This window comes from Anoplophora glabripennis, unplaced genomic scaffold (genome assembly GCF_000390285.2).
Source record: "Anoplophora glabripennis isolate ALB-LARVAE unplaced genomic scaffold, Agla_2.0 scaffold56, whole genome shotgun sequence".
Classification (NCBI taxonomy): domain Eukaryota; kingdom Metazoa; phylum Arthropoda; class Insecta; order Coleoptera; family Cerambycidae; genus Anoplophora; species Anoplophora glabripennis.
In genome coordinates this window covers 120,785-136,841 of record NW_019416232.1, presented here as the reverse complement: position 1 = coordinate 136,841, position 16,057 = coordinate 120,785, and the positions used below count along the sequence as shown (strand labels likewise).

Genomic DNA, 16,057 nt, shown 5'->3' with positions numbered 1-16,057 from the left:
CTGTAAAAACATACCATTCCAAAAATTATCTTCTTCTTTGTATTCTGCAAATTTAATATAAAATGTAAATGCGAAATATCTTTAATAATTTACAGTTTACTCTATCTTAATATACATTTATGACAATAATTTATTTATCTATTGTTCAAAACTAAATGCCGAAACAGCAATGAATAAAAGTTCTGTTTGCTATACCTAATACTTTTGAAACTACTTTTAATGCCAATTTTTAAACATTCAGTCTATAGACTGAGACTGGATAATTTTCATTGAAAAAAGGTAAATGTTGTTCTCAAAAAATAACTGCAATTAGTTTCCCTTTGATTTTTCATATAAAGATAAAATATTTAATAAGTAGTAAAATTACTGAGAAAATAATTCAAATATCTCTTATTTTTTTAACGATGTATTAGGGTGACACTGACATTGGAATCTATAACTCATTTAAGGCAAATAAGTCTGTTGAGTATTTAGTTCTATTCTGTTGAAAAATATAAACCAATTTTGATTAATGCAGCTGTTCTACCAGCTTAAACTAAATGCGTAAACAAAACATATTTTGTGTCCACTGTGTAACCAAGAGAGAAATCTCATTGGTGGCCAGCATAACAATATTCCGTGTTGTAAACATATTTTATTACTACTGAACATGAATATAGGCACTAAGAGGGGGTTAGGAAATCATTATTAAACTTTTGACACATATAGCTCTATTATATATACCCGCCATATTAGTGGTGAAAATAACAGTCGTTCAATATATACAATCGAATATGAACCTCCAAGTAAGTGAAAAGTGAATGTTGAGTTTTCCGAAAAATAACGAATACTACAATTTACGTTTCTGAATTAGTGAATATATTGGTGTATTGTGCTATTTTATAGAGGAATTAAAATTATTGTTTTAAAATAACGTATTTTAAAAATACCTACAAGTATTTTGTCAACGTTTTATCATAAAATCATACTGTGAATCGTTTATATTAATTATATCTAAAAGTCTTGTTGTTACAATTAAAAACACTTTAACATCGTTTGTTTTCGATCATTGTAGCTTTAATATCGCGTATCTAGTCTCTCATTTCTAATTTTATTTATTTTTCAGGCCTGCGCGGTCATCTTGTTGGCTAGCCTTGTGTTAGTTTCCTCTGACCCAGGAAAGAACAAGAAGGCAGCAGAACCTAAAGAAGAAAAGATAACTGCAGCAGCCTCAGACAAAAAACAAGATAAACGCGGACTTTTAGGACTAGGCTATGGTGGAGGGCATGATTTTGGAGGTTTTGAGCTTGGAGGGTTAGAACTTGCTGGAGGTCACGGATTAGAACTGGGCGGAGGTCACGGACTGGAACTGGGAGGAGGATTTAGTGGAGGAAGCATCGTAGATGAAGGCCACATAAAAGCTATAACGATTACTAAAGAAATTAAAGTCCCAGTCCCACATCCTTATCCAGTGCCTGTGGAGAAGAGAATCCCAGTTCCATATCCGGTAAAGGTAGCTGTACCTGTTGAGAAGCCATATCCCGTACCAGTACCCAAACCATACCCAGTTCCAGTGGAAAAACCAGTACCATATCCAGTGATTAAGAAAGTTCCCTATCCCGTGAAGGTTCCATTCAAAGTACCATATCCAGTACCTCATCCAGTTCCCGTACCAAAACCAGTACCTTACCCAGTGCACAAGCCAGTCCCATATCCAGTCAAAGTACCCGTTGTGGTCGAGAAGAAGGTACCTATCCTTATTCACGAACATGAAGGCGGCCTAGGGGGTGGTTTTGGAGGAGGCCATGGCCTAGAATTTGGAGGAGGTCATGGTCTAGAGCTTGGAGGAGGTCATGGTCTAGAGCTTGGAGGAGGTCATGGCCTAGAGCTTGGAGGTGAAATCGAGTTTGGTGGACACTTCCATCACTGAACAGAGACTGTTATTTCGAATCTCAGTATTGTTGTACTACCTGTTTTTATTTTCAATATTCTGTTTCTAGTTAAATTTATTTATATACTTGTTCTTCTTTAATAAAAGGATTTTTTTACAAACGTGTCTCATTTCAGTCACAAGCATAATTTTATACTAAGTATAAGACTTTACTTAGAAATGTCTTAATTAAGAAATTTAGATTTGCAACGTGCGCTTATATAAGCATGCGTTACTAAATTGCTTAAAAGTTCTTATTTTTTCATCATCAATGTTTGTACTACATATATATTGGGTTTTCTTAGAACACTCCAAAACAGTTTTCAAGTCAGACGTATACGCATTCCGATATAATGCTTACATAAAGTTCAAAATAATTCATTCTTTCAAATCAATTGAAATTGCAGCATTAAGAGGAAAGCTATTATATATTTGCAATAATATAATATAAAAATATTAAGTGTACTTTTAAAGTGAAACAATCCCAATGAACAAAACAGTACAACATATACATACTTTTATCAATCCCAATGTCCTTTTTATAATATTAATAGATATCAATTTCTCAACAGCTTTGCGTCTAGATACATATATTATTGCGTAAGTAAAGTTTCTCGGCAAATGCAAATAGTTTTCCGTAGTGCAATAAATAAATGACTTAATAATTACGTCGTAATAGTATAGCGCTGGAGAATTTGATTAAGGTAGAAAGATAAATATATTGACTGATAATTATTATAACCATATGGTGCTAAGCAATTGAAAACCGTAAGCAATCACCGTAATCGATCAAGTTTGGATGAATTTAAATTCCCTTTTAGTTTCGCAATTTCAGAAAGTATTTAGATAAAGCTGTTGCAGATTCTAGATAATTAAGTTTCACCTGCGAATATTTACTTTACTTCCTTCCTATTTTCTAAAGATTTATTTAAATTTCATTAATATGCAAATGTTTTATTTATGATATTATTTTTTATTTAAATCACTATTTAAATGCACATTAAGAAGTTTCAGATCATTTTAAAAGTACTGCTAAAATTCATTCCTCATCAAATGAAGTGATAGTGTCGAGTAAAGAGGAATGATTTGGAGTATCATTACTTTTTTGCCACAAACTAGATCAATTTGTAAATAAACAATGTAAATTTCAATGTGTCTTGGAATGAGTGTTATTGTGGAATATTATTCCATACAAAATCATCAATAATAGTCAAGAGCCACAAATTAAACAAATAAGGCAAATTGTTAATACTTACATAATTATCAAAAAATTAAAAAGGAAATAGTAAATAGTTATACAGGGTGATTCATTAACTGTACGGAGCAGTTATATATAGGAAACTAGACTAAACGATTATGGGGTAAAAAATGTATTAACAAATACGGCCAAAAAATATTGATTTAAAATATTTTCAAGTTTGTAACTTCACCGCTAAGAGCGCCACTGCTATAGTGCTACAGAAAATTGTCGGTTTTTCGAAATTTCGCTCATATAACCTAAGTTGAAAATATACTTTTTAGATACACTGTTAAACCCTTCATAAGTTTAGTGTGAACTTTTTTTTGTTGTTAAATAGTGAAGTCGTGCTAGTCACATCATCCTTTACTTAGTTATCTAAATAACATAGACATAGTCCAAGCCAAAATTAAATTGTAAAACGATACCAAAAAGTACTTCCTATATTTTGATACTTGCAATGTTTCATTATTTATTAATTCCAAATATATAGTATTTATAAAAATTATTGTTTCCATAACTGGGCAGGCTGTCATATGAAAATAGACAAATGAAAAATTGTGTCAAACGAAATATTCGTTCAAAATTACTGTCATTTGTGAGAGAAAAGAACTTGTGTTCCATATGAAATTCGCAGGTCTCTAACTAATTCCCCATAACACTTATTTGGGGATTTACATGAACATAATGAACACAAGCCAACACATTAATATTATCTTCCGTTCTTGCACGGCGATGTCTTCTTACAGAATGTAGTGGCGTCTGACTAAACGCTGAAATACTTCTCTGGAGTAGCGTATTCAACGAGGGTATCGCAAAGCGTATTCTCTTGAAGCTATAATGGCATTTCCCAAACATTGAAAATAAACTGCCAACATATCATACGCTTTCACATTCGTAAAAAGCATTTTCCTTGTTCACAAGTAATTTTCCAACACAAATAGCACTAATTTTACACGTAGCAAGAGCTGTCACATTTCATTTGGCCTAATTTTTCAGTTATCTATTTTCACAGGGAAACAATAATCTCTATAAATACTCATATATTCGGAATTAATGAAACAATGAAAAATGGTACCTATTAAAAAAATTTAAAAACAAAGCAAGTACTTTTTAAGGACACGATTAGTACAGTTTTACAATTTAATTTTGGCTTGGACTATGTCAATGTTATTTAGAGAACTAAATAAAGGAGGATGTTCTAGCTCAACTTCACTATTTTAGCCATAGTTCGAAAACGAAAAAGATATCGACCTCTCTATATAGATATCGCCTATCAAGCTTTGAAAAAAACTATATCTTTGCATTTAATATTTTTAGTAAACGGAGACAATTACAAAACTTTTATAATTAGCATCGTCTACAGTTCCGCAGGAAAATAATATTTTTATTCCCATATCATAAATATATATTTTATTAATAGTTCTTTACAATGAGCCATCGTTTATTGAAATCGATTAAGGCATTTAGAAGTTATGACAATTTAAAAATTTCAAGATGGCGACCTTCATACCGGCGTTGCTATGGTAATAACAAAAAAAGTTCAAACAAAACTTGTGAAGGGTTTAACAGTGTATCTAAAAAGTATATTTTCAACTTATGTTATATAAGCGAAATTTCGAAAAAACGACAATTTTCTGTAACACTATAGCAGTTGCGTCCTCTAACGGTGAAGTTACCAACTTGAAAATATTTTAAATCATTTTCTTTTAGCCTTATTTTTACTAGATTTTTTTACCCCATAATCGTAGCACGTCTAGTTTTCTATGTACAGTCGTTCCGTACCGTTGATGGATCACCCTGCATGTGTAATATTTTAAATCTTCCATCGCCGATTTTAAATCTTCCATCGCCGATTCTGATAAGCTATAAATCGTAGCTAGCCAAATATAAATACATGATACTTTATTATTCTAAATTGTGTTGCAACCTTACCAATATTTTCGAAATATTATCAAGCGATTCAATACTTATAGCCAATGAATCCATAATATTCCTAAAAATATACGACTAATATTAATATACGAGGCCTGTTCAGAAAATAACCGAACTTTTTGAATTACACGCTAATGGAGATATTTAGTGTAGTGGAGCTTGCGCATTACCTCCTCTGTAATCACATGTTCTGAGATTGTTGATATCTCATTTAGTTTTCGTGATATTGTTATTTCACTGCAAACTGTTTAAGTGTTAGTGACCAATTTGAAATGTGCGATTTTCTGGAACAACGAGGCAACCTAAAATTTTGCGTGAAACTGGGGAAAATTTTCACGGCAACTTTTCAATTGTTTAAACAAGCTTATGGAGATGATGCTTTGGGTCGTACGCAATGTTACTAATAGTTTTCACGATTTGAAAGTGATCGTCAGTCAATTGAAGATGATTCTCGATCAGGAAGGATTTCGATTTCAACTGATCATTACCACGATCAGAAAATCAAAGATCTGGTGCTTGCAAATCGCCGATTGTCTGTCATAGAAATTGCAGAAATAACATCGCAATTAGGTCACTCCGTGAAATTTTGAATGAAAAATTGAACATGTAAAAGTTTGTGAATAGGGAAGGATAATACTTTGAAGGAGACAAGGATCGATAATGTATAAAATGAATAATAAAGTTAAAAAAATAAAGTTCGGTTATTTTCTGAACAGACCTCGTATGTGATAGTATTTCATTATTTAAAGACACCGACGGATCATAATGAAAAAAGACAATGGAAGAAGATGAACAGACTTTAACTTTCATAGATATTATTATAGGCAACTTTCTAAATTCATCGGGAAAAAGTTTAATAAATCAGAAATGACGTCGACTAATGAGTTTGATGGAAATACGAAATACAATAACCCGATTAAAAAATGCTCCAAATAACTTTAGATAATCATTTTTTTTAATATTTACTTAACATTTTCCTTGGTATAAAATAAAGGTTTTTATGTGGTATTCCTTTAACAAATAATTTTAACCTTAATACGCCTGAAGTTAGAGCTTGAAAACTGACTAATGCGGAACAGGATATAACTGAACACACACTGAAATCACAGAACATACACAAAGCACAAAGTCTGAAATATTTCAAGTGCAGCATATAAAGCACCGGCCGCTCAGAAACTAGTTTGAAAATGGAGCGTAAAGTTTCAAAACTATCTCGATTATGGATAATTATGTAGTTTGTAAAACAATCTCGTTTACAGCTCACTAAATACATGTATCGTTTTATATTATAATGTTGATTGGCAAAACTACTTTAAAATTTATTTCCCACAGTCAAAGAGGTGGCCAGAGTAGGCCAAACCAGTTTCTGGTTTGCCAAAACCCACCCGGTCCACTCCTTAGCGACGCCACTGCCAATTAATATACATAATTAATATAAAAACGTTTTGTTAAAGTTTTGTTAGAAGTAGTAGCAATAATTTGATGGATAATAATAAATAATAATTGTACAAAGTAATATCTATTACAACAAATAATTCAAATCTATTTGATCAATAACTGAATGTTTAGTTTCTAATTAATTGGAAACCAGGGTAGAAAGTAACAATTTTGCTATGGATTTTTTAATGAAAGCGAAATTAAATTTCTGAAATACCTATCGATTTCGCACAAAAAATGTCTCATCAAATTCTCTTAAAACTGTCACATTTCATGTTTTAATTTACTGTTCCGGAAAAATTATGGCTTAAAATATCAAATTACTTATCTGGGAAATGAAAAATTTTCACAACTATGGTATAATAACTTTTTCTTCTTTTTTAAAGAAAATGAATCTATTTTGTAGGTTTGAAAAGATTAGATTACTATTATCTCTTCAAATCCTTCTATTTCTTGTTTTGCATGTATTCATATACATATGAAAGCGATACCTACAATTTTTATAAACAGTTTTAACATTGAAAATGTTTATGGGATCGTTAATGTAAATCTAGATGTTAGAGAGTATTACTCTTAAATTAAAGTAAATGTTTCACGCGTGTTTGGTGTCGTTGTGTAGGGTGGACCATTCTGCGTCGAATAGAAATGATTCGGATGGCAACAGGGAAGATAATGGTGAAATTTTGACTATTCAATTTTTGTTTTGTTTTGTAAACTTTTTTAAGGGCTTACCAAATGAAAAAGCCGCACGAATTTAAATCTGATGGCCTCGGCGACCAAAATCTCGTACATCTCGTCCGCTACCAATCCAATTTATCAAATTTAAAGTTCAAATTTTCGAATAAATTCGGCAACACGTTTGACCAATTAAATAGTCTATGATTATCCACTTCCACTATCCACTTTTGAATTCATGTTGAAAATGCCCTTCATGAACAACGTTCAGGTTTTCGCCATCATAGACATGTTTATTATGAAAGCTAGTAGTCTAACAACTTAAGGTAAATTAGAGCTTTTAGGAACTATTTTTTTTTGTTCTATGATCTCAGCATTAATACATAAATTAATTCTACATTATAATGTGACAGCAAATAATAATTATAGTACTGTCTGTTAATTTTGTAACTTAAATTAGATAAAAGTTCAAAGTCTCCTGGTTTATAATAGAGCCAAAAACTACACTTTAAACTGTAGCTTTATTTGTTCGTATTTTGTATTTTATTGCACGTTGTGACAATATCATGACTCATGACAGTTTAGTTTACATATTTTAATGAACAAAGACGCAAAAATATATTGAAAATAATGACAATAATAGAAGCTGATAAGGTGAACATGATTTAATTCGTAGTAGATATAACCGGGGAAAAATCATTTTTCAGTTGACTAATCAGGCTTTCCCAAAAAAATAATTTGCCGAAAAGAAGCTACCAAGCACTTTAACCTTTAGACTAATATTGCCAAATGAGTTAATTTATTTTAAATATATTTTGATCGTTTCATTATCTATAAATTAACCGTAGAATTAAATTTCAATTAATGTTCATTCATACTGAGATTTTAAAAAATCCTGATGAATTCGTACTGGATATTAAGTGCCTTGAAATAATTTTAATGGAAATAGGACCTACTTATTGTATTAATTCCTACACGTAGAACAATGTCCTGATTTGAAACGAAGTTTCACAAGCAACTATCGGTCTGTAACCTGTTGTCGAATTTTTTAAACGCTTTTATAATTTTTGAATAACAAGCAAATCAATTGTAAAAAAAATATATTACAAAAATAAAAAAACAAGAACATAACAATTAACAGTTCACATTTCAACAAAAAAAAAGTCTATTTACAAAATATGTACTAAAATCTAGCCAAAGCTTCGTCGACATAAAATTTTGTCTTTGGCTGGAAATGACTGAGAACAAAAGTAAAAGCAGTCAAAGCAGTTGAGACTAATGGCCCTCCTCTTGTTGTCCACTTGGTTGCCAATCTCCTTGACCGCCCTGATCTGCTCCACCATAACCTTGAGCTTCGTAGGACGAGATATGATCACCGCCACCTAAAAATGCATATACTGGATTATATAAACAGTCTAAAATTATAAATTAAATAATTTAGAACAATTTTTTTGGAAAAGAAAGTGACTAGCTCGGTAGAAATAAAACTAAAAGAGCACTCAACTATTTTGTTGAACTGTGAAAACTTTATCTATTACTTTCTTATCGTAATTTCTAATTAGACAAATACATTTATTGAATCAACCCCTTGACTTAGGGGCATTATGTAAATTGTTGACATGCTGAAATTAGAGAAGTAATAAAAGTTGTATTTTGATATTGAAAAACAAGCATACAAATGAAACAGCAAGTACAAAGGTAATACTGAATTGAATTATTTGAAGTATTTTTTTAGGATACTCTAATTTTGTTTTTACTGTTAAAGATATTTTGGGTTATTCTGAACATATATAACTTTTTGTACATATTTTCAAATCCTACTGTTTAGGAAGACACAAAATTATGAGGTCTATATTACAAAATTATCAAATTTAACAAAGCACTCCACACGGTCTTTATGTAAATGTGAGCTTGGTCAAATTGGCTGAAATTGTGGTAAGTTGTCGGTTTGTGTTACTGACAATAAATCTTCACAGTACTTCTACCCCTCTTATAACGGTCACAACATACCACAATTTCAGCCAACTTGATAAAGATCGTGCGGAGTCCTTTTGGAAACTGTTGATTATATGTCACATTTGTACAAAATTGAAGGCCAAAGGAAAAAAGTTTGTATGACGCTTTTTCTCAAAATAGTTATAATTTTGGAATATTTTAAATAAAAAAGTCTAGTTCAACATGATCATGGCTTGATTGGACTTTGATCTATAAACAGGAAAATCAGATCCGCATTCCATTTTCATACATTCTTTTCATTTAGATATTTAAATTAGAAATAATCCAATTAGATATATGTAATTTTTTTGCTGATATTTCTCATATTTACCTAAATTTCCTACATCATTCCCTTGCTCCTGAACTGCGTAACTCTCAACCTGTCCAACATTTCCAGATCCCGCATGCCAAGAGTCTCCCCCTCCCGAATGGACAGGAACCGGATATGGCTTGGGCACCTCTACGGTCACTGGCACTTTCTTGACTATCTCGTATGGTACTGCGTGAGGTACCTTCACGTATTTGGTTTCAACAACTGGATAGGGTTTGGCTACTGGGACTGGATAAGGATGGGGTACAGGGACCTTGACGGGGTAAGGTTGTGGTTCCTTAACGGTCACGTGCTTGGTCACGTGGATCTCATCCGCTGGAAGGTGCCCTTCGGAGTACTCGCCAAGTCCAAGGATGTCGTACTTTGGATATTTGATGTTGCTGAAGGATTCGAGATCTGGAATTCCTTCCAATCTGTCGGATCCGTGGCTGTAGCCCGGCCTTGCCTTTGCTACTACTGCGAGGCAGCAAATTGCGAATAGGGCGAACTGGAAAAAAATAATTGTCATTACCTAATAAAAAAATTAATGGGTGGTAAATGGCACAAAATTAAAATTGTTATTAATGCTGTCTTGGTTTATTGGTATGGATTGTTAGTCAATATCAGTCATATAGAAGAGTTTATTTAATATTGCCACCATTTCCCTTGATGTTATCCATAATGCTAAAAGGATAATGGTCATAATGTTGTTTTAAGAAAAACATTGAGAGACCGAAATTGTACCACCACCCTACTTAAAGCTAACAATCTCATCAAAATAGAATCAAAAGAAATGTAGATTATCATCTATCTGTCAAAAAATACTTTTACTTTTTCAATAATTCTGAATCAATCTAATGAAGTGATGCTCTTTTCATACTCTACAGGGGAGTTCCGTCCTGTTGATCTTTATCGAAAACGAAATTATAGCTTTAGGACATAAAAAGAGCAGAATTATTTAATATTGTTAATATGTCAGGTAATTATGTACTTTTTCTTATTACTATTTGGATAGATTGATGAGCAGCTTGACTATAGAGTAATTTTATTAACATATCCAGATATTTAAAACCAAAAAATATTAATATTTAATAAATTAATATCAGATAATTAATAAAAAATAAGTAATAAAGAAATGACAGATAATTTCTGATTCTTAATACATTAATAGGTATATGTTAACCTTCCATGTTTAGTAAAAAATAATACAAACAATTACCAACTAAATATTATTTTCTATAATTTTTTTTCAGTACCTATATTCACCTTATTACCTACTACTTAATATTTTACACCAAAAATGTAAAAAATATATAAAGCTTTTGTTATCAACTCTTCCTTCTGATGAAACTAACAGCAGAAATGGCGAAATATCAAGGAAAATTAGAAAACCACCACTAAGAAACAAATTCTATAAAAAAAAAACATAATCTGATGGGGCATGACATTTTATGATATATCAACTATAGAAAATAGTAAATGATGCATGAAATCATAAACAGTTTTTCGTACTAATCTGTTTATTTTTTTAAACCGGAAATAAAAGTTGAATTTCTATCAAATTTTTATCAAAAAAGACCCATTTAATCTTGGGACGTCAGAATTTTGAAGACTTTATTGTCATATAGCCATTTTATTTCCATTATTTTATTTAATAAAAGAAAATAATAAATTAAAAACTGAATATTATTATCCATCACAATTTTGTTTTCAATTTCTATATTCCCATTAGTACCTACTACTTAACAGTTTACTCCAAAATATAATAAAAATATAAAGTTTTTGCTACCAGCTTCGTTAAATAGAAAGATAATATTTCCCTTTGATGATGCTAGTAGCATAAGCGAAATGTCAAGGAAAATTAATTAGCAATTAGAGAAGAAATTTCTGTAAAAAAATTATTAGGTGGAGCATGATATATTTTAAATTATCAACTATGGAAAAATAGTGAAATGACCGATTGATTTGAATTGATCTGATCATGATCAATAATTTTGAATACTAAGTTGTTTAATATTTTTAAAACCGTAAATACTATCAATTTTTTAGCAAATAAGACCTATTTAATCTTGGGACTTCAGAATTTTGAAGCCTTTTTTTTCTTATGTGTTTTGTTACCAGTAATAAATGTACTAAATTTGACAAAATTGACATGACTAAAGTTAAGACAAATTATTAATTCAAAAAACAACTTTGAGTTAATGTTGAATTTTCGGTTACTGAGACTCTTTTCCTATAAATTTATGTATTATACAAAAATTTACATTTAAAAATATCATAAAAATAGGGAAATAACAAACAACGAGCATTAGTACAAATGAAAAATGTAAAAATAGGAGAGATATTATTCTTATATATTAAGTTGCTTTGATTAAGATTTAAATAAAATTCTTTCCAATATTTCGTAATTATCTTCCGATCTGTTCGCGAGAGTCGAAATCCAACTAAATGAATGATACTATTAACTAATCTTATCCGCACTTTCTCCTATCAAGTTAGTTCGTTCACCCAATACCACTACATCCACAAAAACTGGATCCAAAAAGATGAATAATGTCAATAGGTATCTAGTTTACTTACAAAAATGTTCATGATTATACACCTGCGAGATGTGATATTTTGTAATAACTGATGGTGGTAACGGGGAGAGAGTATTTATACACGGAACAGGCTTCATCCGGTGCCTCCCTATAAGAATTTCTTCCACTTTCTTCATGGAATAGTAAAAAAACAATACCATTCTAGTTAATTTAAATCGTATTAGTTGCGGTAGATCAAAAAGAGATAATAATGTTTTACGTGTAGCAAAAGAAATTACATTCAAGACCCTTTCTTGAAAATAAATAACTCATTAGTTGTTTACAGTCAGTACAGATTGCATCTTTGTTAAACATATTAAAATTTGGACTATGGCGAAAAAAGACGGGATATTTTGCTGTGAAAGTAAACGTAAGAAAAGCAATCTCTTATTTTATAGACAGCAGCGTTTAGCGTGGTCGATCACTTAATTATTGTTTACTGCTGGTTTACGAAAAATTTTTGTGATTTATACAAAATATACAACTCATTTAGAGTTGTTATTTTGCCTTTTAAGTTTTTTTTATTTTTTCCTATACTCTCAATCCTACGTAAGTAAATATTCTCATATTTTTTTATCATAGGTAAACTTGCGATCTTGTTTTATCAAACTTATTTTATTACAAACCTAATTTGTAATCAAAAATTTGATTTACGTGATAATAAAAATGAAATAATAGTTACAACGTTCGGAATCTTGTAGTCCAAAATTATTGAAAACGAATTAATAGTATTTAATTCAGTTAAAAAAATATTTCATTACAGATTTCCTCAGTTCTGTAAATTGCAACTATCAAATTTTAAATAAACATAATTTTTTGTAAGATTATGACAATTTCCAGTGGTTGTCTTAAAAACATATTTGATTAAACACAGCTAAACTAAACAAGTTTAATGAAATCTTCCTATTTTCACCTCCATGACTGTGGTAGTGGCACCAACATGAAATATTTATATAAAAGTAATATTATTCAATTGCAGTATTTTTCTAAATTTTAGACACCACATACAGCTACTATTTTTGGAGACGTACAAAAAATGTTAAATATAAAAATTGTCTGAATTTTCAGGGAGTAACGGCATTTTTAAGAAGATCGAACAAATTAATGAAAGTGTTTTTTAAATAAATGACTGTACGTTTTTACAAATTTAGAATATATAGAAAACTTTCTTATGATTATAGTCGTATAAGGTTTAATGGATCTATTCCTAATAGCTTCCTGGTAGAAAAAGTAAAGATGGCCAATGCCATAAACACAATTATTGTGTTGAATTGTCGTTGTTTAGGAAGGCAGTGACAGTAATCTCTTCCTAACACATCGAGCTATCTTTTGGTTATACAAGGTGCGTCGGGAGAATCGCACCAAAGTCCAGGAATGGATTCTACACATCAAAATAATAAGAAAAAACTCAAATATTTTTATGCGATTTTCATTTGTTTTCAAGCTTCAATAAAAAAATATATTAATCATAGCGCTCCTTTATTAAATGTTCAAAAAACCACCTCTAAACACTATCTGCTTCGTCTATGAAGGGCGCACTATGAACGATTGGAACTACTTTAGTGTCAAAATCATAGAACTCTGGATAGAAAACTCTGATTTAATGTATTATATAAATTTTAATCTTTTCATGGAACTTTTTTCTTGTTTGTGTGATAAATTAAATTATACGGGACTTCATCTTTCAGCATAATATAATGTCTCTAATTGAACGGTAATTGTAGCTCAAGTATGACTTCGAGTAGAAAATGCATTCATGCAAATTGGATGATCCTACCTATTCTCAAAATTAGAAAAATAAAAATAATATACTCTGAAATATACATTTTCCTCAATATAGTCATTTTATCTGTAAAGTGATTTAATCCAAATGTAGTATCCTTACATCCAAATCGGTATGAAAAAAACTAGTTTATAATTTATTTCATACATTAAATCAGTTATTTCAGAGAAAAAGATTTTGAACTCGATTATGAGGTAAGGTGAGGTTATCTTTTCTCTAAAACTATTAGCCCTACATAAAAACATATTCATGCTTCCATCTCGGGATGAATATCCATTGCTATAACGAAATATTTAGATTTTTTGAGACTTGCCTTTTAAGTAAAAATTAAGTGAAGTCCAAAAAAATCTTTAAAAACCAAACATTTGTGTATTTCAGTCTAAAACTTTAATAAATTATCCAACATTTAATGTATACTTACTACTACTACTACTATTACTAATAAAAATATTTTTTAAATGAACATTGAATGAAAACGGACAAATTATTTTGATATAACACTGTTAGAAACTAAATTTATGAAAACTGAACTTTTCGAATGCCAATCACTCAAGATATAATAGGTCAAATAAATTTTACCAAAATGAAAATTGAAGATTTTTTAATCTACTTTCTGAAAAAGATTGTATTTTTTAATAGTCAGATGAGGAAAAATAGTGGCATTCGAAAAAATCGAAAAAAATTGAAAAACCCGAGGTTTAAACGTTCCCTGAGAGCAGCCTAATAAATCGAGCGCATTTTCGATATTTTTCCCTAAAAGGTAATCCCTTTACCTTTAAAATACCGCTTGCTAAATCTTTTTATCTTTTTTCTATCCAGAGTTCTATGATTTTGACACTAAAATAGATCCAATCCTTCATAGTGGGGCGTCTGTAGCTCTTCTGATTCTTTAATAAGTGCTTCAGTATTGATGATACGTCGAATTAGTTGCCTACCGACTTTGTACACTTCATTTTTGGTCAACCCCATGCATCTAGTGCTGTGAGGTCCAGAGATCTTGGAGGCTAACTAATAAGACCACTACAACGTCCTGAAAACCTCTTGTTCGTTCAAGTGTAGCTTGACTGGACGAGCGAAATGTGCAGGAACTCTATCGTAGTGGTAGTATATTCTCATTCTCATGTTTATAGGAACATCCTCTAGTAGTACATGTAATTCCTTTTGTAAAAAAAATAAGTAGTGACCTCATGTGAGTCGATTCTCCTAAATGAAAGGTCCAATTAAATAACTATCGATCATACCACACCACACGTTTACCGAAAACCTAAGCGGAAAATTACTTTCGAGTGTTGCGTGAGGGTTTTCATCTGCCGGGCGGGTAAATGTTGCTCCATCCGTAAAAGGTATGCGGGATACAAGATCTTCTACTAAACCCAGAATATTTTCTACTTCTTCTAAACCTTGTCGATGAGCTCGTTCAGATCCGGTTTACCACAGCTTGTTGAAAACTCTGATAAATACATTTTTATTAGGATATCTGTGATGTGGACGATATTCTTCAACAGCGGCATTAGCATTTCCATTACAAAAACCATAAACAAACACCATAAATGCGTTGTTTAAATTTGAACAAGTTTTTGGCATTTTGTAACACTTTGATCGTACAAATGTGTAATCAAATGTTAAATTATTGCGACATAAAAAAGAATTGACAAATAACCTACTTTTGAACTTGGAACATGGCATGCTCTAATTTCAATTTTTTAAAATTTGTAATTACGCTATAACTTTAAAACAAATGAAAATCGCATACTTAACAGCATTTGAGCTTTTTCTTATTATTTCCATGCGTAGAATCCATTTCTGGAATTTGCCGCGATTCTCCCGACTCACCTTGTATATCTCCAGGACCATTAGTTAAACCTTATACCACGGTAATACTGAAAAAATGCACTAACTGTTCTATGTAAAAAAAAACAGAATTGATTTAATTAAATTGCCATCTATTCGATATTTATATCATACAACATTCTGGCACATCGGGGAAATCGATACAAGTTTATATTCAACTTTTCTCCGAAAATAACAGTTATATAAGTTTAAAATATAGGTAAACAGACAATACCTACAAAATGAAGCATTATCATTTGCCCTTAAAAAATGTTTAAGCTATTTTCGAAACACCGTAAATTGTTCTGCAGATGAACAGAAAAACTATATTGCTTTGTAAATTCGTAATATGACTGCTTTATTTTTA

The 16,057-nt window shown here is 30.8% G+C and overlaps 2 protein-coding genes across 2 annotated transcripts; one reads left to right on the top strand and one right to left on the bottom strand.

Moving 5' to 3' along the window:
- The first annotated feature begins 744 nt into the window (after positions 1-744).
- Positions 745-1,909, top strand: LOC108903636 (protein TonB-like). The gene is made up of 2 exons (XM_018705877.1): positions 745-785; positions 1,106-1,909. The coding sequence occupies exons 1-2, from the start codon at positions 774-776 to the stop codon at positions 1,907-1,909; spliced, it is 816 nt and encodes a 271-aa protein (XP_018561393.1). The 5' UTR covers positions 745-773.
- A 6,376-nt stretch (positions 1,910-8,285) lies between these two features.
- Positions 8,286-12,103, bottom strand: LOC108903660. The gene is made up of 3 exons (XM_018705906.2): positions 12,079-12,103; positions 9,520-10,006; positions 8,286-8,575 (listed from the first exon to the last, which is right to left on the bottom strand). The coding sequence occupies exons 1-3, from the start codon at positions 12,088-12,090 to the stop codon at positions 8,469-8,471; spliced, it is 606 nt and encodes a 201-aa protein (XP_018561422.1). The 5' UTR covers positions 12,091-12,103; the 3' UTR covers positions 8,286-8,468.
- Positions 12,104-16,057: the final 3,954 nt, after the last annotated feature.